At 42.0% G+C, this 21,653-nt stretch overlaps 2 protein-coding genes across 7 annotated transcripts in view; one reads left to right on the plus strand and one right to left on the minus strand.

The window, feature by feature from the left end:
* Positions 1-3,885: 3,885 nt before the first annotated feature.
* Hnrnpk (heterogeneous nuclear ribonucleoprotein K) lies at positions 3,886-15,682 on the minus strand. 6 transcript variants are annotated; one of them, XM_045131027.1, is made up of 16 exons: positions 15,532-15,682; positions 13,591-13,671; positions 13,085-13,182; positions 11,722-11,778; positions 10,276-10,319; positions 9,340-9,412; positions 8,794-8,865; positions 8,174-8,287; positions 7,931-8,059; positions 7,259-7,566; positions 7,114-7,168; positions 6,715-6,798; positions 6,465-6,480; positions 6,304-6,386; positions 5,771-5,940; positions 3,886-5,020 (listed from the first exon to the last, which is right to left on the minus strand). In XM_045131027.1, the coding sequence occupies exons 2-16, from the start codon at positions 13,646-13,648 to the stop codon at positions 4,990-4,992; spliced, it is 1,392 nt and encodes a 463-aa protein (XP_044986962.1). In that variant the 5' UTR covers positions 13,649-13,671; positions 15,532-15,682; the 3' UTR covers positions 3,886-4,989. The 6 variants fall into 6 exon arrangements, with proteins under 6 accessions (XP_044986962.1, XP_044986959.1, XP_044986960.1 ...); XM_045131024.1 differs by having other exon boundaries at positions 3,886-5,080; XM_045131025.1 differs by lacking the exon at positions 15,532-15,682 and adding an exon at positions 15,180-15,258 and having other exon boundaries at positions 3,886-5,080.
* A 94-nt stretch (positions 15,683-15,776) lies between these two features.
* Rmi1 (RecQ mediated genome instability 1) overlaps positions 15,777-21,653 on the plus strand; it is a 43,646-nt gene continuing 37,769 nt past the window's right edge. Inside the window, exon 1 of the mRNA XM_004671023.2 lies at positions 15,777-15,985. The gene's annotated coding sequence lies outside the window, so the exon portion shown is untranslated. The remainder of the gene's footprint in view (positions 15,986-21,653) is intronic.

Raw genomic sequence — 21,653 nt, forward strand, 5'->3', positions numbered from 1 at the left:
CTTAAAAGAAACAGAGGGCTGGGGATGTAGCTCAGTTGGCAGATTGCTTGCCTAGCATGCACAAAACCCAAAATTCTGTTGCAGTATAGAGCATGCCTATAATCTCAGCACTCAGGATATGAAGGCAGAAAGATCAGAAGTTCAAGGTTATCCTTGACCCTGTCTCAAGAGTTTAAGAGGAAAAGTTGGTGTTACAGTTAACCTCTGCATTGCTGGGACAAAACACCTATCAAAAGCAGCTGATGGGAGCAGTTTATCTTGGTTTACAGTCTGGAGGGGAAGCCTCTTCATGGTAGGATGTTATGGTAGATCAGAGACTGGAGCTGACAGAGCTTAGCTCTGACAAGGGGGAAACTGGGCTGTAACATCCCAAAGCCTGCCCCAGCAGCATACCTCCTACATCAAGGCTCCACCTCTCAAACTGCCAACTGAGTACTAAGCATTCAAAACACATGAGGCACAGGCTGTGGTAGCACAGGGCGCAGAGGTAGGAGGATCGATGTGAATTGAGGTCAGCCTGGGCTAGAAGAAACCCTACTTTGCAGAATAAAAAAAATCAAATTGAGTCAGGAATTAAATGCTTTAATTATTCTTTTCCACACGTGTATGTGTGTATATATATATATATATATATATATATATATATATATATATATATATATATATATATATATTTTAAATTTATTTGAGAGAAAGGGAGTGAATGGGCACGCCAGGACCTTCAGCTACTGCAATTGAACCCAAGATGCCTGTGCCACCTTGTGCATCTGGCTTAGGTGGATCCTGGAGAATTAAACTGGGATCCTTTGGCTTTGCAGGCAAACACCTTAACTGCTAAACCATCGCTCCAGCAACGCCCCCCCCACCCCCACCCCTTTTCTCCTGAGATAAGGTCTTATGCTAGTCCAGGCTGACCTGGAATGCACTATGTAGTCTCAAGCTGGCCTCAAACTCACAATCCTCACTGGTATTAAAGACCTGTGTCACCACGACCAGCTTTCTTTTTTTTCTTGTGTGCATGTGTGATGGTTAGAACTGAAACCAGGACTCGGCATGCTAAGCCAATGCTCTACCAATGAGCTATGTCCCCAGCCAGTGCTGATATTTTCTAATAAGGTGCAATCTGAAGGCATTAACATTGAGGGAACAGAACATGTTCTAGCCACTACTTCTCATCACTTACCAGTGGTTATCCAACAAGACAATGAATGACTCCCCTTTGTGTGGCAAACATTAACTGTCAATGAGCTAGGTCAACAGTGAGGGAAGTGACCTACCCTCCCTGGTCCATAACAGTGTTGACTGGCTGCATCATGTATGTCTTGTTTGCATATCTACAGCTGCTGCAAGTTCATGAGTGCAATAGCCTTGGCTTTATGTCTACATAATAAGAGCTTCATGGTGCTTCTCATTCTCCAGCTGAGTCTCTCTATCCCATTCTCCAATGTTCCTAAGCCTGACAGATCTTGATCTTGATTATACTGAGGTGGCAAAACCCACCTTACCTGTGGGTTGCACCATTCCAAGGATTGGGGTCCTGGAGTGGATAGAAGGGATAAAGCTGAGCACTAGCATTCACCACTGCCTCCTGACTGCTCGACATGTGAGAGCAGCTGCTGCCTGCTGCTCCCATGTCACACCACACAATGAACTAGAAGCTCCAACTGGAAGCTAAAATAAACCTTTCCTCATTTTCCTCCTTTGGTCAGGCATTTTGTTCCAGCAGAGAAAAGTAATACTCCCTTCCACCTCAGTGACCCATTTCCTCTAACTAGGCTCCACCAACCTTCCAGGCCTACCACCTTTTTCTTTTCTGCCACATGTGCACACTGTGTGGTATATGCATATGTGAAAACCACAAGAGAATGTTGGGTGTCCTTTTATCACACCCACCCAGAGTTGCTGTTTCTACCGCCTTTTTAAAGGGGGGGTTTCAGCACATCCCAGTGATTCTCATCTCCATTCACTCTATAGTTAGGATTACACAAATGCATGACCATGCCCAGCTGCTTTCATGGGTACTAGGGAATCAAACTTGGGCAGCCTCAAAATCCCAGGCCTTCATACTTGTCAAATTACTCTCCCTGCATGGAAGTGCTGAAGCTTGGTTGGACAAATCATGCCCATTCATGTACACAAAGCTCTGATAGTCTACTTTTCTGTATCTATAAAAGTAGCTGAACACACAATTTGGGATCCTAAATGGTGTGTGTGTGTGTGTGTACACACACACACACACACACACACACACACACACAAAGCCACACACACACAAAGCCACACACACACAAAGCCACACACACACAAAGCCAAGATGCTGGGGGATCAGGCATCATTCCATTCCAGAATGTGGTGGACTAGGATTTCTTGCCAGTTTTGAAGAAGCTTCTCTCTCTCTAGCACAGGCTGACCTGGATATCACTATGTAGCCTCAGGCTGCCCTCAAACTCAGTGATCTTACCTTGGACTCCCGAGTAAGGGAATTAAAAGGCATATACCACCATGACTGGCATCTTGCCACTTTCAACAAAAACCTTGACAGCTTCCATAAGCAGAATGCTGGTACTCATATAGTTTCAGTAGAAATAAATTTTGGCTTTTTTGGGGAGGCAGGATTTCATTACATAACCTTGGCTTCCCTAAACTATGGAGACAAGGATGGCAACCCTCCTGAGTGCAGTGATTACACTGTTGCATCATGAAGCACATTGTCTGTAACCCAACCCCCTTTTTTTAATAGGTTGGCCTCCAACTTGCTATGTCCCAGCAAACCTCAATACTTCATAATCTATGTGTTCCTGGTCCTATTGAGAATCAATAGGACTAGTTAGGCAAGAAAGCCTACCCTTTCTACAAACTGTACATTCAATGTCAAACTCTGTTAAACTAAAAAGCAAACATGAAGATACCTTTAGTTAATAGTATGTTAAATTTCATTGAGTCCATAATGTTTTGAAAGCTAATGCCTTCTCAAGGAATGCTCTCCTCCAATAGTGTTACTGGCACTGCAGCCTAACTTCACTTCTGCAAAAAAGTTCAAGGAGCATTTGATAGTTCCAGGTGTTTTTGTAACTGATCCTCCACAAATTAAGTCACATGCCTTTGTTCCCATCCTGAGGCTACATTCAAGGTCTGCTTGGGCTAGAGCAAAACCCAACCTTGAAAAATGGACAAAGAGAGGCCTGTTTACATATACTACCAAATACATACTACAGAAAACCCGCCTATTTTATTATATGAACCTCATCCCACACTTAAGAAAGCAGCATTATTATTCGTGTCTTTTCAAAGTTGGAAAGCCAGTAACTTTAGGAACCAACCATATGCAAAGCTACTCACTGCAGTTACACTGGGCTTCAGAGCTGCTTTAGCTTGAGAAATTCATACAAAGTAACTCAGAACAAGGACAGAACTGAAATAGGCTCTTAAAAAAAGGGGAAGGGGGTGCTGAAGAGATGGCTTAATGGTTAAGGTGCTTACCTATGAATCTAGGTTTGAGTCCCCAGTATCCACATAAGCCAGATGCACAGGGTGGCATATGCATCTCAAGTTCATTTGCAGTGGGTAGAGGCCATGACGCACCTGCCTCTTACTAATAAACAAAATATTAAAAACAGCAACAAGGCTGGCCATGGTGGTGCATACCTTTAATCCTAGGACTAGGGAGGCAGTGGTAGGACGATTACCCAGAGTTTGAGGCCACCCTGAGAATACAACACCACCCTTTAACAAGTGAGGAGTCTGACTATCTGAATCTATTATTCTATCAGATTGCATTTGTTAAATGCTCTAATCAGTTTTAAGATTAAGTGGATTTCTTTCATAAGAGGTAAACTTCAACAGATTTTACAGTTTCAACCCTTTTCAAACTGGGCACACATCAACTCTAGCATCACGGAAGTTTTATTTGGATGTGGATTTTAAACTATCAATACAAATGCCAAGATACTACACAAAACATCCACAGTAACTTTTCCATTTTTTTGGAATTTTCACAAACATTTCCTACATAATTCAACACGTAACAGAGAAATGGTACATTTTTCTTTCATTTTGCATACAATGGAAAAACAAGTATATATATATTTTTTTACAAATTTTAACTAATAAACACTAGGCAGGTTGACAGTTTAAGTCTATAAGTAAGAAATTACCTAACAAAAATAATGAGAATTTACTCAGCATCAGCCACTTCCATAACCAAATGTTATTCTGATAAAACTTGCTGTCCATCAGACTTCTGGTATAAACTAGTATCCTGTAGTACTGCTGCTCACACCTGGGTTCTTCACAATTTACAAAATGTGAAAAGTGGGAGCAAACATTTTAAAACAAAAAACACCCTCAGAGTTCATTATGAGTAGAAGTGTGACGGAATTTCTGTCCAAGCATCTAGAAATCACCCAAGCTTTATAAACCTATATTCAAGAGGAGCACTTTTGTCCAACAGAGGAGCTGAAAACCAAACTCAAGTGTTTAGGTGGGGGGAGGGGTTGGGATATTCAACCTCCATTTGAAAATTGTCTTAAAAAAAAAAGACCACCAAAAATAGATTCACTAAATTTATTTTAAAAATCATAAAACGTTTCTTACAAAAGAGCATTACATTCTGCACACTGCTCTGAACAAATGCCAGGGACATGTGGACTATTACTTTCCTCCCTGTCCCCCCCCCCAAATGTTTACAGTGACCACAAAGCAAGGTGTTCACAATAATTACATGGGGGGAATTTTTTTAAAACCACCAACAAAGAACAAAAAATAAAATTCACTCACTCTGCTGCTGTTTCAAAATTTCAATGTTAGTTTTTTGCATGCCCTCCCCCCAACCCTGTTTGTAAGGAACTAAAACATTACATCTGGTGAACAGCAAAGATTTCACTACACCTCAAATGCAGAACACCTATGAAGCAGAGGAATGTTGGCTTTTTAAACAGAAGCAGATAAAAAAAAAAAAAGATGCAGGACTCCTTCAGTTCTTCACTAGTCTTAGAAAAACTTTCCAGAATACTGCTTCACACTATAAAAAAGAAAAAATATCTTGCATTAGAATCCTTCAACATCTGCATACTGCTTCACACTATAAAAGAAAAGAAAAAAAGTACGAATTAGAATTTTTGTTTGAGACATCTTAATCAACACAAGACAATTTCAATGACAAATGATAAACATGTTCATTGCAATTAGAATTTCAAAAACCATTAGCAACTACAAATTAAAGCAATGTAAAAATCCAAGAAAAATAATCAGACATTAGTACTGCAGAATTAAGAAAATGAAACTGGAAGCTGTTAATTGATAGAAGAGAGAGAAATGCCAGGAAGGTGTGAAATGCTGCATTTTACAGCACCAATCATTTGTCCTGTAGAGGTGGCCTGTGCCATATGGCAGACTGTGATTTGTTGTCATTTTAGTTATCTAAAAACAACAAAATCACTAGTCTTCCACACAGAACTAGGCCAACATCCAAGGAATCTTCTAGTTTCTACAGGCTCTGTATAATTTATATCAAGTGGTTTTGGCAGCAGTTTTCACCACAGAAATGAGAAATTTGCTTGGTTAAGGCTTCTTTCAGCAAGATTAGTATTGAATGTCTTCATTTTTAGTAAGAAAAAAGAAAAATTAAGGCAAAGCTATTAATTAGAATGTTTAGAAGTTAGGTCCAAGTGATGGAAATACCATGGTTTCTAAAAGAAGAATCAATCGGAAAGAAAAGCTTTTAAGGGGTTTAGTATGTATTATGTTAACACAAAGCTAAGCTTCAACTGACCTGTTCTGCAGCAAATACTGTGCATTCTGTATCTGGTCCTGTGTTCCTGTAATAGTAATGATCCGATCTTCGGATCCTTCTAAAGGTTCATCAATTTTGATGGAAGCTCCAGACTCATGGCGAATTTGCTTAATACGCTGACCACCTTTGCCAATAATAGATCCAGCCAACTGGAAAGATTTTCAAATACAAGTGTTATGATACTTTTCAGAAAAAAAAACACCTTTTCCTCATTATTAAAGATTTAACAGCATTAACTTTATACCTATTCATAATGAACACAGCTCATAAACTAGTCAGTTTGGATTATTATGCACTGTGTACCACCCATATTAACATTTCCTTTAATAACCTAAAACTGCGAGCTGTCTGTTTTACAAGTGGAATCAAGCTCACTTGATAAAACTCAACTTGCAGCATAAAACTATAACTGAAGTCCTTAATCCTAAAAAGGGAGTCTTTGATGAAAATCTTTAGCGTTTACAGGAAACTTAACAAAATCATGAAAATGTTTCCAGATTAAAAATACTTACATCTTTGGGAATAGTTACTTGTGTAGTAATAATAGGTCCACCAAGATCACCGTAAGAGCCACGTCCCCCTGCATAGGAATAATCTGATTTAAATGATGAGCAGTTAAGTTCATTTTTAAAAAGTATAAAGTAATGCTTGATTTTACAGAAGTGAAACTTACCATATCCTGAGCCACCCTAAAAACAAAAGGAAACATAAAAATTACTGTCTTTAAGTACTATGTTCTTTTACTACTCCTAAAAATCCCAGCATTTAGGAAATCAGTCTGCCCATCCTCCCTTTTTTAAGCGATTTAGAGGCACAACACTACAAGCACAAGACATTATTACACTTAGAGAAATATAACATTATTTGTGAACAGTTAAGCTTCCTAAGTTACTGCTACGCACATCAACACAGCAATACCCAACCTGTGGTTCATAAGCCATTTGCCATTCTGATGGGCTCCATGTATCTATTGCAGAGTCCCAAGTTTCATCAGCACTGAAACCAACCTGTATTACAGAAATATTAACAAACTGTATTATAACTGTCACAGCTACCGATTTTTACATTCAACTGATTTACATTACTAAAATATATTGGGGGCAATTGGGCACTTGGGGGGGGGGAACAAATCTCAACATAATTCTAGTACTCTAGTAGCAAACAAATGATTTGCATTGATTATGTAAGGAATTCAATACCTGACTATATAAAAAATTTAATTTTTTTTCAAAAAGCCTTTTACTCACTCTTTCGAATTGTTTACTATCTGACTTTGAAGATCCCTTACAACACCTACATACACACTTAAGAAAAGTTCTTACCATGCCATCATAGCGGTCTCCAGGTCTCCCTCTTCTGTCATAGGCCATTAGATCTCTGCAAGCATAACATAATCTATCTTCATTTCTGCACACATCAAAATTTACTTCATATGCTATTAAATGAGACTCTTTTGTTAAAACTTACCCTCCTCTGGGTGGTGGTGGTGGTGGAAGAGGAAGATTCCGAGCTCTGCTACCACCCCGGCCACCCCGGCCAGGAGGAGGAGGAGGAGGTCCTCGACGAGGGCTCATGTCATCGTAATCTCTTCTAGAGGGAGGCATGGGACGTCCACCCCGACCAGGAGGCATTCTGTCAAAACCACCTCTTCCCCGCATGGGAAATCCCACAGGACGACCACGGCGGTCATCAAACATCATTGTAAAACCACCATAATCGTAGGTTTCGTCGTAAAAGTTAGGATCATAAGGTTGTGCACGACCTTTGATGGGAGACTAAAAACAAAAATACAACTTTACAGACTGAAGACAAAAGCCTTGGTCCTATCAACCCATTTATGCAATGCATTAATTATTCCCAAAAGATAATGAAATGAGGACAGGAGCAAATGACAAAGGGTTTTAAAATGTATGCTGTTTGAGGAGAGCATTACCTTGGACATATATGAGAATAATGCAATGCAGAACAATGAAACTAGTACCACTACAGGAACCTTCGTGAGAAGGACCAAAGGCTCTATGCAAAGCCTTGCAACATAGAACAGGGAAAAGGCCAAGTAAAAATCTGTAACTACTGTGGGGAAAAAAATCAGTTTGTTTCATGAAAAGTTGACTGTAAACAAAAGTATTGTGAAGATACCTCAGATATAAGATCAAGGATGATCTTTATGCACTCCACAACCCTGTCAGGCTTTCCTCCAATAAGAACAACTCTGTCGGTGGAATGAGGGCAGCATTCTTGAAAAAGTTTGATTGTTGTCTGAGTGTTCTATATTAACAAAAGGAAAAATTCATATGCATTGTAAGAAATAATACAAAGTGCACTGAACCAAGTCTCTGAAAAATTTTCCACTAAGTAGCACAACAGAACAAAATGCCTTACCTCTCGAAGTTCTTTGATTTTAGCACCTTTAACTCCAATAATTCCTCCTGCCAGACTCTGATGAATTAACAGTCTCAACTCACAGTCAAAGTCACTTCCTTTATAGTGTTGGTACTGTGAAGGAGTGAAATAAAAAAAAAATCTTAGCCTTCTATCAAGTAATTTACAATATACACTTATCAGCTTATGTAAGCATAACAATACTGTACTGTTGCAGTGAGCAACCTGAATTTATATCTCAATAACTTTACCAGTTATGTGCTTATTATCCTCAATAGCCAGGCCCAAAAAGGACAATCTGCACCACCTTAAAGAACTATTTATTTTCAGGTCCTGCAACACCATACCCACACTGCAGCCATTTAGCATGTCGCTGTTACCACAAAATTATTAACATTCAAATAACACCATAATAAAAATGACTGCAAAGCACTTTGCAAATGTAGTTAATTCCCACTGCAGCATGGAGCAGGGTCAACAGTGAGTTGTAAGACCATTTGTGTATCATGCTTTTAAGCCTTTTTCTATAGAGATGGGAAAAGTGCACTATGTTAAAAGTAAAATTGATCCTACGGGCCAGGCTCCATACTTCAGTGGGGTTCAATGGCACTATGACATACATTTAAGCATTCCACAGCATCAGATTCGAGCGGGAGCTGGCTGGTTGCAGTGGGTGATGGCAACTGCAGGCCCTGAAAGTAGAAAAATAAGAGTAATAGGTTAAGTGTCTGGCGTGATCAGGCTATTGTCGCATATATTGGTAAAGCTACTACAACCTATTTGTATCTATGTTGAGAAAACTGCTCACCTAACAGCAAAACTCAACATAAAAAAATATGAACTACTCAATGATTATAGCATCATAATGACCCAGAGTTAGATTTATATTGTCCTTTGTAACCTACTACCTTCTAGATTAAGAAAACATCCATTTTAAATTAATGACTTTAAAATATACACTAAACCCATGATGATACACAAACATAAGTAATTAATCAATTACGGCTCCAGTATTGTCTAGCCTGAAAACTTAATGCCGTACATTATACAGAGAATGTTGCAGGCATAAAACCATTAATTAATCTTTTCTCCCCTCCCCAATAAAATACTTTCAAGCACTGACCCTCATAATGTCAAACAGGTTTTTTTAAACAAAAGGAGCCTACCTCTTCCAAGGTAGGGATGATTTTCTTCAGAATTTCTCCAATTGTTTCAATATCAGCACTGATGCTCAATATGCTGTCAAACACCACAAATATCAGATAGTACAAAAAAGGTGGAAAAGAAAAAATGAGATTTGTGTTTGTCATCAGTAGTTACACAAACTTTTACAGAGAGGTAAAAACAATTGCTTAATAGTCCCCATTTAGGGTAGCCTATTTATGAATTTTACACATGCATTTTATTTTATGCCCAATACAGACATAACAGTATTAGGAGACTTCAAGAGAAACAGAGAATGGACTTTTGGAAGGGCTCAGATTAAGTGGGCAATAAATTGACCAGAACTGAAGCAGAGTTGAATATTTATGTTCCCCGCCACCAAGCTAAGGATATCCTTGCTGTTACATTGGTAAAACTGGCACACCTTCTCTTAGGCCAAGTGGGGGAATATGCAAGTGGTGAACACTGTATCTGGAGTAAGGTTATGGATACCAGTTAGAAATTAGATTACTAATGGGCTCTGCTAGAAAACAAATACAAATGCAAGACAAAACAAAGACAACACGAATGAGAAGTGAAGGAAAGTGAACCAGTTAGCATTTCATCAGAAAAAATTATGAACAGGCAATGTTGGGAAGCAAGGTGGGCCACAAAGACAGAGCAAAAGACTATTTGGGTAACAATCTGATTTACAATGCAGCAAATATGCAACACTTGAAGCTGTGCTCCTTCCATCGAAATAAAATTAGTGGATCGTTTGGGTGGGCAACTCACGGTAAAAGTTCAGTGACAAAAAGACTTAATGGGGAAAATAAGACAGAAACTTGAAAAACAATACACCGTCTAAAGGGGATACTATTTAATTATATAAAGGCAGGTAATAAAATACATTTCTCTCTTTCTAATCAGGCAGTGAGGCATAAACTGTTGGGACATACCGCTCGGGGCCACTGCTGTCTGGGACTGAAACACTGGCATTGTACTGCATTGGTCATTGGCGTTCGTGGATGTTGGCATTGGGCATGGGCATTCAATCGGAAGTTGTCAAGTATTGTACCCGTTTGGCAACGAGCACATTTTTGGGCATAGCCAACCAGGGTTTTCACATGGGCGTTCAGGGGCGGATGGGCCAACGTCATGGTGGGCAACGCAGGGGTAAGTCGATCCAGTACATGGGCAACGGAGATATATGGCCAAAAAAACAAGGAGAGGGAAAAGGGGGAAAAGCAATAAATTTTAATTTAATACAAACTATACTCATACTCTCAATTAATGAAACAAGCTTAAGTTGTTCTGAAGACTAACACAATAATGGACTTCTCTATGTCTGACTGTGGCTTAACATTTAAGGACCTTAAATGATGGTTCTAGTTTTGTTTTTTAAAAGCAATGTTTCAGTAGCAGGCTGGCTCATGAGGGTAGACACAAGACCTGTCATAAAACTCAAAAGTTTACTGAAAATCTTGAGGAATTGGGGAAATTGATAACCCAGATAAATATATAGAACATCTGGATCAAGAGGAGAGAGGTTTAAAGACAAAAACAAAAATTCCCATGCCAAAACCCCAACTAAATGATTAATTTGGTTTTCCTGAGATTTAAAACACATTCCCAAGATTGTACAGGCAAGTCTGCAAAACTTAAAATTTAAAGCTTATAGTAATCAAGAAGAACATACAAAGATCTGTGACCGAGAGAAATGAAATATTAAGTACTCAACAGTTATTTGCCTCAGTATCACCAAGAAAAAACATTAAATGTGTACATTATGAGAAAAAAATAAACAAAATAAACAACTTAGAAATCTTAGTGTAGCCAAGTTCCAGAAATACACACTCACTTCTGGTGCTGCCAACATTTAATGTGTCTAATCACAAGAGTCAACCCACTGGTAAATTATGAAGACTCAAACAAATCATAGGAATTGACAAGTGGTTCTGATTATTAAACTACTCCTTTTAATCCATGTTTAAACCATGCAGCCTCAACATTAAAATCTTTGTGCTCCATGTGCAATCTGTGGAACAGATGGAAATTTTTAAAGAGGACATGAAAGTTGTTGGTTTAATCAGCAACCTTCAATGGCTTTCAGTAGCAATGCTTGATTTATATATGTGGGGGAGGAATGGTGCAATTAAGGGTTTTTACAGTCACCATTTACAATTATGTTTTATCTTAAGGTGAATTAATTTGGTGGATCTTTAAGGAAGTGAAGAGGTTGAATCTTCCACCCGACTCAATCTGTTATTAAAACAGGAATGGCAAACCTTGAAATCTTTGCAATCATTATAGATGGCTCGTAGCTACATTGATTTCTATTATGCAAGCCTTTGAAATTCTAGAAACACACACTGAATCTGCTTGTTTAGTAGCTTAATACTTACGTCTGTACGAAGCGCCTTAATATTCTTGCCTCCTTTTCCAATCACTGCCCCAGCATTCTGTAATAAGACCATAATACATACATATGTGTGTATTACCTTTCCCTAAAATTAACATGTCTATCCATGATTTTCGATTTAACAAAATGTTTGCACAGGACTAGCAATAAGAAAAATATCAGTGATGGATGAGAGAAAAAGACCTTTAAGATGAATCTATGGAATGTCCAGAATGCCAAAAATGTAACTAGTATAGTTTCTTAAAAAAAAAAATTGGGCTGGAGAGATGGCTTAGCGGTTAAGTGCTTTCCTGTGAAGCCTAAGGACCCCGGTTCGAGGCTCGGTTCCCCAAGTCCCACGTTAGCCAGATGCACAAGGGGGCGCAGGCGTCTGGAGTTTGTTTGCAGAGGCTGGAAGCCCTGGCGCGCCCATTCTCTCTCTCCCTCTATCTGTCTTCCTCTCTGTGTCTGTCGCTCTCAAATAAATAAATAAATAATTTAAAAAAAAAAAACAATCAGCCAGCCATGGTAGTGCACACCTTTAATCCCAGCACTCAGGAGGCAAAGGTAGGAGGATTGCTGTGAGTTCAAGGCCACCCTGAGACTACATAGTGAATTCCAGGTCAACCTGGGCTAGATCAAGGCCCTACTTCAAAAAACCAAAAAATTACAGACTAACCTGGCTCTCTAGCTCTCTCAAATAAAATTATTTTTAGCAGCGCATAGTGGCACACACCTTTAATCTCATCACTCAGGTGGCAGAGGTAGAGGCCAACCTGGGACTATAAAGTTAGTTCCAGGTCAGCCTGGGCTAGAGTGAGCCCCTACCTCAAAAATTATAAATAGTAACTGATTACTCTTACAGTGCCGCCCCTCCCCGACACAAATCAGTAGTAAATATACTTGTATTTCAACTTGGATAAAGCAATCATGTGAACTATTATCATTCACTAGTTTCCTGGGGAATCCACAATGTAGCAGGTATTTGTACTCCATTAATTCCTTAAGAGTCACTTCCCTTACACTCTTAGCTTAACCTATACTGATCCCCTATAACAAGGGCTTTATCAAAATGTCACTACCAACTTGTTTATATATAACCAACCACACAAGCTAGGCGTGGCAAGACACCTATAATCCCTGATTGAGAGGTGTACAGTTGTCTAGCAGTCCAAAGCTAGCCTTGCCTACATAAAGACCTAGTCTCAAAAACCAAAGAGGAAGAGTCACACAAAACAACTTATAAATTCATCAGTGTGTAAAGCTCTGGAAATTTCCCAGACAGCCACAGGAGGATTTAAGTATCTAATTTCTACTTCAGTATGAAGCACTTCACACATTTAACCTTTAAATGAAAGTTTATATACCTTGCTCTGAAGCAGAATGCGCAATTCAACCATCTCATCTGTGTTTCTAGATCTTTTAAATGCTTGTTCCTCTTCCATATCCTCTGCAGGGCGTTTACCTAGAAATCAACAGTTCAAATTTAAAAGTAACCAAGTCTGCAAGAAACAAGTTAAATTCAGTTTTAACTTGTAGGTTGAAGAGATTTGTTACTAACTCCATGCATGTTTCAGAATGACAGTGTCTTGGTCATTACTCCCAATGTAACACACAGTAATCAAATTGTTAGCAAATACCTTTTAAAGGTTAGAAATTACAAAATAGAGTGAATTAAAATTCTTATTTATTAGCTGCTTCAGTTATCTTTTCAGAGGAAGGTCATATCTTATTCATAAAATCAAAATGTGATTTGTCTCAAATGAAGTTAAAATCAGTTAAGAGATATTGACAGCATACAACACGAACTCATTTTGTATAGAAATTAACAAATAGAAAACATACAACTACCATAATTAAAATATTGTCTCACCAAATTCACCATTGGTTTCAGTGTTGGGGAAGGTTTCCTCTGGTTGTTCAGTTTCCATTTTCTTATATTAAAGACAGTTATCTGTTGAAAAATAAAGAGGTTAGTACATTTGGTTTATGGGAAAGTAAGCTATGCACTTTGTTTACTTTTTAAAATTTTATTTAAAGAGGTTCGATTTTTTGAGTATCAGTTATAAATCCTTGCAGAGTGAAATGTACTGTTCTGGCCAGGATCAAGATCTGACACTACAGGACTGCAGTAGCTTATAAGAACCAACAGTTTTGCTTTTCTTTTGACCTTGTCCCAACAAATTAAGTCTAAGCCCCACCATCAAAAGATGCAAAGTTAAGTCCGTGTGCACGTCTTTAAAATCCCAGTACTCAGGAGGCAGAGGTAGGAAGAGGGCTTTGAGTTTGAGGCTGATCTGAGAGTACAAAGTTCCAGGATAGCCAGTGCTACAGACTTAAGATCAGTAATTTTTTAGCTATCCAATTGCATCCCTCTACAGCAATGTTTCTATTGCATTATCATAAAAACCTGAAATGGAACAAGCCCGTTCACAACACATACCCAACAATAAACCACATAAACGAAGCCATCTGCCAGGAGGATAAACCTAAAAATCCTGATTGAGGACCATACTCAAACTACCACTACTCAACAAAAATGATGGCGTCTTTGAACATCACCGGAGGAATTAAAAAACCCTCACTTTAAAACTCAATTTCACCTCTAACGGGAGACCCAAAAGCTTTACCGCAACACAAAGGCTACCTGTGGCCCATTAACGGGTGGCCTGGCAGCCAAGGGCTGAAAATGAAGGCAACCATTACGCGTCGCGTTTCGTGGCGTGGGCTGGTATTGTCACCCTCCTTGAGTACTCGAGGTACCTACCCTCAGTTCAATTCTGAGCTTCTCGAGTTAACAGCAAGCAAGCCCTGTCCACCCGAACCCCGTCGACAACGCGTAGCTCCTCCGTCGCCAACGGCAGCGACCCTCTCACCCGGACATTCCCGCACCGACGCCGCGGAAGCCCACAAGGCCTCCTCCCGGCCCCAGACCCGGCGCCGCCGACGCCGCACCTCTCCTAACCCGGAGCCGACAGGAAATGGCGGCCCGCGTAATGGCGACTACGCGCGACAAGGCGGAGCTGAGCAGGACCCCCTCCCCCCCACCCCTACCACGCGGGCCGCGACTCCTTCCCCCGCGGCACGCCGCCCGCCCGAGACAAAGCCGCCAGCACCCTCCCGGCCGTCCCATCGTCCGCACCCGAGCCTGGAGGCCCAGTGTGCAGGACACAAAGAGCGGTGGCGCCGAGGCCCGCTCCCGTACGCCAGCCCTCCTCCTTCCGCGGGGCGCTGGTTCCCCACCCCACCCCACCCCACCCCAGCAGTCAGCCAGGGCACATGGCGCCGCTCTCCAGCCTCTACCCCATCCGACTGCAGACACACTCAAGGAAATGGCGGGGGTGGGGGAGGGGAGGCCGGGCAACGCTCCCCGGGAGCAGCGGGCCAGCCTCAACGCCTCCCTCCATCGGAAAACCCGGCCCAGCCCTTGAGCTCCGCGCCCGACCCCGTTCCGCGGCTCACCGCGAGGGTCCGCCGTTGCCTCACGGCCGTGCCGCCACCGAGAATCGGTCACGGCTAGACAAGAGAAACAGGGAAGCCCCCTCCCGCCCGCCTGCGCGCCCTCCTACCCCCTCGTCGCGCCCCATTGGCTGCTTGAGCTTCGGCAGTGGTGCGAGGGCCAAGCGATTGGCCCGAGGCCGCGTCAATTACTGCGACTAGAGCCGATAACCCCCGCCTTCCGCCGGCGACTCCCTTTGGGCTCTAAGGCCCCGGGCCTGAGGAAAGCCGGGCTTGGAAAGCGGCGAAGCAGCCTTTCGGAGAAACCAGCCCACTTCCCGAGTCCACAACACCGAAACCCCAGGAGCTCCAATACCTAGAGGCGGCAAACAAGTGGGGACAGGCAAGACGTCGACGTCGGTGCGGCGGAGAAACAGAGGGTAATGGCGTCTGCAGTAGCGTCGCCAATAGCGCCCTCCTCCTCTCTCGTTCGCGCACTCTGTGGTGGGGGGGAGGGGAAACGAGACATTCTCGCGAGACCTGAAGTCGCTCTTGTTCACGTGTGTTGGGAGGGGGCGGAGAATGGGAATTTTGTGGCCCGCAGGCGTCCTTTGGGTTGGAGGAGGGGCGTTGTGCGCCGCAAATCGGGCGGGAAGAAATTAAAAGAGAGAGAAAGAACAAGGTTAGGCTGCTCCTGGTAGCGGATTCTGTTCTCCCGGCCGGGGGAGATGGAGCGCCCTTGTCGGTGCTTGGCCCATGTTCGCGCCCCGTTGCCTCGGGCCACGCTCGCGTCTGTCTCCCTCCCTTGGGCTGCGGGCAGCCTCGCGTGGGTAAGTGTTCCCGCGGACCCACAACCCGTGCCCGGCGGCCGGCGAAGCGGTCCCTCCGCTGCTCCTCACCATTTGCTCCATCTTGTAGCGTCGTAGTGAGTTGAGAAGGACGTGAGCGGTACCATGTCCATCCCCGGGAAGAAGCGCCCACTGGGGTCGGTTCGGTAACGATGAAAGCATCCGCATTGTCCAGTACTCTCCCTTCTGGCTACTGCCGTCCACACTTAATGTTTGGTCATTGATTTTTAAAGGCCGCAGTGCTAAGCTTTGATGACATTTCATAAAGTCAAGCCGGGTAAATACTCAGTTCAGGTCCAGTCCCCACTCTCACGTCCCTCACCCGACCTTGATCCCAGGCCTGTGGTGGAACACATAATCTGTTGAAAAACGAAACTCTCAGTAACAAACTCAACACCTGTATCTGCAGTAGCAATGCATTTGTGCTCCTCCGTTGTTAACAGTTTTCTTCTTGAGTAATTTGTAAAAAACGTATACCAGCATCCGTCTTAATAGCAACGTAATAACTGCATACACCTACCATCATTACTTGTGTGACTGGGAAGAAAACTTATTAAGGAAGCTGAGGATATAGCAAAGCACTGCTCTCTGTTAGGGCATAATGTGGGATTGTGGAGCTTCCAAAAGTTACCAGCGTTATTGTTTTATTTTTATTTATTTATTTATTTTCTTGAGACAGGCTCACTCTAGCCAGGCTGCAATTCACTATGTAGCCAAGGATAGTGACCATAATAGTGCCTCACCCTCCAGCTTTCTGGGATTACAGATGTGAATTGAAATAATGGAGCCAGGTGTAGAGGTACACGCCTTTAATTGAAAGGCAGGGAGGAAAACAAAGAATGCCAGGTGAGGTGGTGCACACCCATAATCCCCACATTTGAGAGGCAAAGGTAGAAGGATCACTGAGTTCAAGACCACCCTGAAACTACACAGTGAATTCCAGGTAAGCCTGGACTAGAGTGAGACCCTTCCTCTAAAAACCAAAATAAAATAAAATTGAAATAATGGCTAGAGAGATGGTTTAGCGGTTAAGGCACTTGCCTGTGAAGCCTAAGGACCCAGGTTTGATCTCCCAGTACCCATGTAAGCCAAATGCACAAGGTGGTGCATGTGTCTGGAGTTTGTTTGTGGTGGCTAGAGGCCCTGGTATGCCCATTTTCTCGTTCTCTCTATCTGCCTTTTTCTAAAATAAATAACTAAATATTAAAAAATAAAGACTTTATTAAAATAACTCAAAACTTGGTTGTCCATTATGATGTATGCCTTTAGTCCCATCTTGCAGGAGGCTGAGGTAAGAGAATCACTGAGTTTGAGGCTTGCCTAGGCTAAAATGACACTTCCACAAAACCAACCAATAACCAAAAAAAATCACTCCAACTGTCTTCCATTGTCCCCCATCCCTCTGTACTTATTTCCTAAGTAATACGTTGTGTGTGTGTGTGTGTGTGTGTGTGTGTGTGTGTGTGTGCGCGCGCGCGCACCCGCGCACCAGATCCTCTTACCACTGCAAAAGACCTTCAGACACGAGCGCCTGGTTTCAGGTGAGTGCTGGGAGCCCTAGGTCTGCAGGCTTTGCAAGCGAGCACCTTTAATTGCTGAGCCATGTCCCCCAGCCTCCTATGTAGTGCAATTTTAAAGCCACCACACCATGACAAATTTAGTTTTGTTGAAGTAAAGCTTAACTAACATTTTGGTCCCGAAATAAAAAGTTCATGTTTCTATTAAAAATTCATCCAACGAATGGAATTTCAAAGGGAAAAGTGTCAAGGGGGGGGGAGGAGGGAGGGATTTACCATGGGATTTTTTTGTTTGTTTGTTTTGGTTTTTTTTTTGTTGTTTTAAATTTTTATTTATTTATTTGAGAGCGACAGACACAGAGAGAGAAAGACAGGTAGAGGGAGAGAGAGAGAATGGGCGCGCCAGGGCTTCCAGCCTCTGCAAAGGAACTCCAGACACGTGCCCCCCCCTTGTGCATCTGGCTAACGTGGAACCGAGCCTCCAACCGGGGTCCTTAGGCTTCACAGGCAAGCACTTAACCGCTAAGCCATCTCTCCAGCCGGGCTTTTTTTTTATAATCATGGAAAATGTTAATAAAAATTAAAAAAAAAATTCATCCAAGAATTGATGAATGGATACACATATGGGTGGAGCTACATGAATTATAAAGATTCAATCTGTTGGTTAGCATTTACAATATTCAATTACCCCTGAAATTCTGAGGCATTTTATTAACACTAATACATGTACATACAGGAGAACTGTAATAGATTTATTTATTTTAAAAAATTATTTATTTGAGAATGACAGTGTGGAAGAGAGAGAGAGAATGGGCGCGCCAGGGCCTCCAGCCACAGCAAACGTACTCCAGATGTGTGCGCCCCCTTGTGCATCTGGCTTACGTGGGTCCTGGGGAATCCAGCCTTGAACCGGGGTCCTTAGACTTCACAGGCAAGCACTTAACCACTAAGCCATCTCTCCAGCCCCCAGATTTATTTATTTATTGGAATTTTTGAGGTAAGGTTTTATTCTACTCCAGGCTGACCTGGAACACACTTCCAAGCTGGCTTCAAACTCACAGGGAGGGGTCTTTCTGCCTCTTCCTTCCAAGTGCTGGGATTAAAGGCATGTACTACATGCCCAGCTAGATTTTTATTGCCTTTTTTTGTTTTGTTTGTTTATTTATTTAAGGTAGGGTCTCAATTTAACCCAGGCTGACCTGAAATTCTCTATGTAGTCTCAGGATGACCTCAAACTCACAGCAATCCTTCTACCTCTGCCTTACAAATGAGTGCTGATTAAAAGCATGTATTACCATGCCCAGCTTTATTTTTAAATAAAATTTTTTAAAAATTCATTAAAATTTAAAATTTCACATAACATTTTCCCACTGCTGTCTTTTATTCCCCCCCTTCCTCCACTTTTTTTTTCCTCTGTATTCCTCTGGCCTTTTGTTGTTGTTGATGTTTTGTTTTGTTTTTCAAGGTAGGTTTTTACTCTAGCCCCTGGCTGACCTGGAATTCACTATGTAGTCTCAGACTGGCCTTGAACTTACAGTGATTCTCCTACCTCTGCCTTCCAAGTGCTGGGATTAAAGGCTTGCACCACCACACCTCTTTTACATTGATGTCTTTTTTTCTTTCTTTTTTGGACATCCTCTTATCCATGACAACCTGTTGGTGGTATAACAAACTTTTTCTTAAAATAAATTATTTATTTATTTACTTGAGACAGAAAGAATGAGGCAGAGTATGGGTATGGCAGGACCTCCTGACACTATAAATGAACTCCAAATGCATGCACCGCTTTGTGCATCTGACTTTACATGGGTTCTGGGGAGTTGAACCTGAATCATAGGCTTTGCAAGCAAGTGCCTGTACTTACTGAGCCATTTCTAGGGTGGGGAAATGGTTCTACAGTTAAAGGTATTTGCTTGCAAAGCCTACCAGCCACCATAATGTATTTTAAAACCAGATCAAATACACAGAGTGGTATATGCATCTTGAGTTCCATTTATAGCCCTGGTGTTTCTTTTGTTCTTTTAAATATGTTATTTACTTGAAATATAGAGGCAGATAGAGAGAGAGAGAATGGGCGTGCCAGGGCCTCCAGCCACTGCATACGAACTCCAGATGCATGTGCCACCTGTTGCATCTGGCTTATGTGGGTTGTTGGTAATTGAACTGGAGTCCTTGGGTTTCGTAGGCAAATGCCTTAACCACAAAGCCATTTTGCCAACACCTCCCCTGCCCCGTGCTTCTTTATCTCTCATTTTATTTATTTTTGGTTTTTCAAGGTAGGGTCTCACTTTAGCCCAGGCTGACCTGGAATTCACTATGTAGTTAGTCTCAGGCTGGCCTTGAACTCACATCGATCCACCTACCTCTGCTTCCCAAGTGCTGGGATTAAGGGCATGCACCACCATACCCGGCCATTATTTATTTATTTTTTTTAGTGGGCTGGGGCTGTTGAGATTGCTTAGTGGTTAAGGCACTTGCCTGTGAAGCCTAAGGACCTAGGTTCAACTCTCCAGGACCCACATAAACCAGACGCCCATGGAGGTACATGCCTCTGGAGTTGTTTGCAGTGGTTAGAGGACCTGGTGCGCCCATTCTCACTCTCCCCCCCTCTAATAAGTAAATAAAAATAAATCTTTAAAAAAAATGGGCTGATGCTGGGCATGGAGGTGCATGCCTTTAATCCCAGCACTCAGGGAGGCAGAGTTCAAGGCCACCCTGAGACTACATAGTGAATTCCAGATCAGCCTGGGCTAAAGTGAGACTCTACCTCAAAAAGCCAAAAAAAAAAAAAAAAATGGGCTGGAGAGATTGCTGAGCAGTTAAGGCACTTGCCTGCAAAGCCTAACAACCTTGGTTCGATTCCTCAGTACCCCAGGTAAAGTCAGATGCAATATATGGCACATATATCTGGAGTTCATTTGAAGTGGCTAGAGGCCCTAGTGCACCCATTCTGTCTGTCTGTTTCTCTCTCCCTCCCCACTGTCTCCCTCTGCTTACAAATAAATAAAAATATGTAAGAAAAGGTATGGAGCTGGAGAGATGACTCAATGGTCAAGGTGTTTGCCTTCAAAGCCAAGTTTGATTCCCCAGTACCCATGTGAAGTGACATGCACAAAGTGGCACATATGTATCTGGAGCTCATTTGCAGTAGTAGGAAGGCTTGGCATGCCCATTCTGTCTCTTTTCTGCTTGCAAATAAAGAAATAATTTTTTTTTCTTTTAAAAAGTATTTCCTTAGTCCCAGCACTCAACTGGCTAAGATAGAAAGAGCAACATGAAGTCGGGTGTGGTGGTGTATGCCTTTAATCCTAGCACTCAGGAGGCAGAGGTAGGAGGATTGCTGTGAGTTCCTGGCCACCCTGAGACTACATAGTGAATTCCAGGTCAGTCCGGGCTACAGCAAGACCCTACGTCACAAAAAACAAGAAAAAAAAAAAAAAGATCTACACGAGTTCAAGACCAACCTGGGGCTACAGAGTGACTATCAGGTCAACCTAGGCTAGAGTGAGACCCTGTCTTGGGGAGAAAAAAAGTATATGTTGCAACATAATTTTCTTCCTTGGGAAGTAGTGATGAGTGGGAAGCTAGAGGGTGCCACTCTGTAGAAGAATTATCTTGACTAAACCCTAACTGTTGATAGTTATTATTTCTATAGATGACACTATGGGAAAGCTGTTTGCTTCCCAACCCTACTCTTTTCTTTTTTCTTTTTTCTTTTTTTTAATTTTTATTAGCATTTTCCATGATTATATAAAAAAAATCCCATGGTAATTCCCTCCCTCCCCACCCCCCACACTTTCCCCTTTGAAATTCCATTCTCCATCATATTACCTCCCCATCACAATCATTGTACTTATATATATACAATACCAACCTATTAAGTACCCTCCTCCCTTCCTTTCTCTTTCCTTTATGTCTCCTTTTTAACTTGCTGGCCTCTGCTACTAAGTATTTTCCTTTTCACGCAGAAGCCCAATCATCTTTTCTTTTTTTTTAATATATTTTTTAATTAGTTATTTATGAGAATGGGCATGCCAGGGCCTTTGGCCATTGCAAATGAATGCCAGATGTATGTGCCACCTTGTGCATCTGGCTTATGTGAATTCTGGGGAATAAGACCTGGGCCCTTAGGC

This window comes from Jaculus jaculus, chromosome 12 (assembly GCF_020740685.1).
Source record: "Jaculus jaculus isolate mJacJac1 chromosome 12, mJacJac1.mat.Y.cur, whole genome shotgun sequence".
In the NCBI taxonomy this organism is placed as follows: Eukaryota; Metazoa; Chordata; class Mammalia; order Rodentia; family Dipodidae; genus Jaculus; species Jaculus jaculus.

Bases quoted from the DNA above. Each gene is read 5' to 3' on its own strand.
- Hnrnpk (XM_045131024.1), bottom strand. From the start codon at position 13,648: ATGGAAACTGAACAACCAGAGGAAACCTTCCCCAACACTGAAACCAAT. The intron at 5,941-6,303 runs GTAAGTATTTTT...AAATCTTTCCAG, and splicing joins AAGTAACTATTCCCAAAGAT to TTGGCTGGATCTATTATTGG. The intron at 5,081-5,770 runs GTCAGTTGAAGC...TTTCTTTTATAG, and splicing joins CAGTATTTGCTGCAGAACAG to TGTGAAGCAGTATGCAGATG.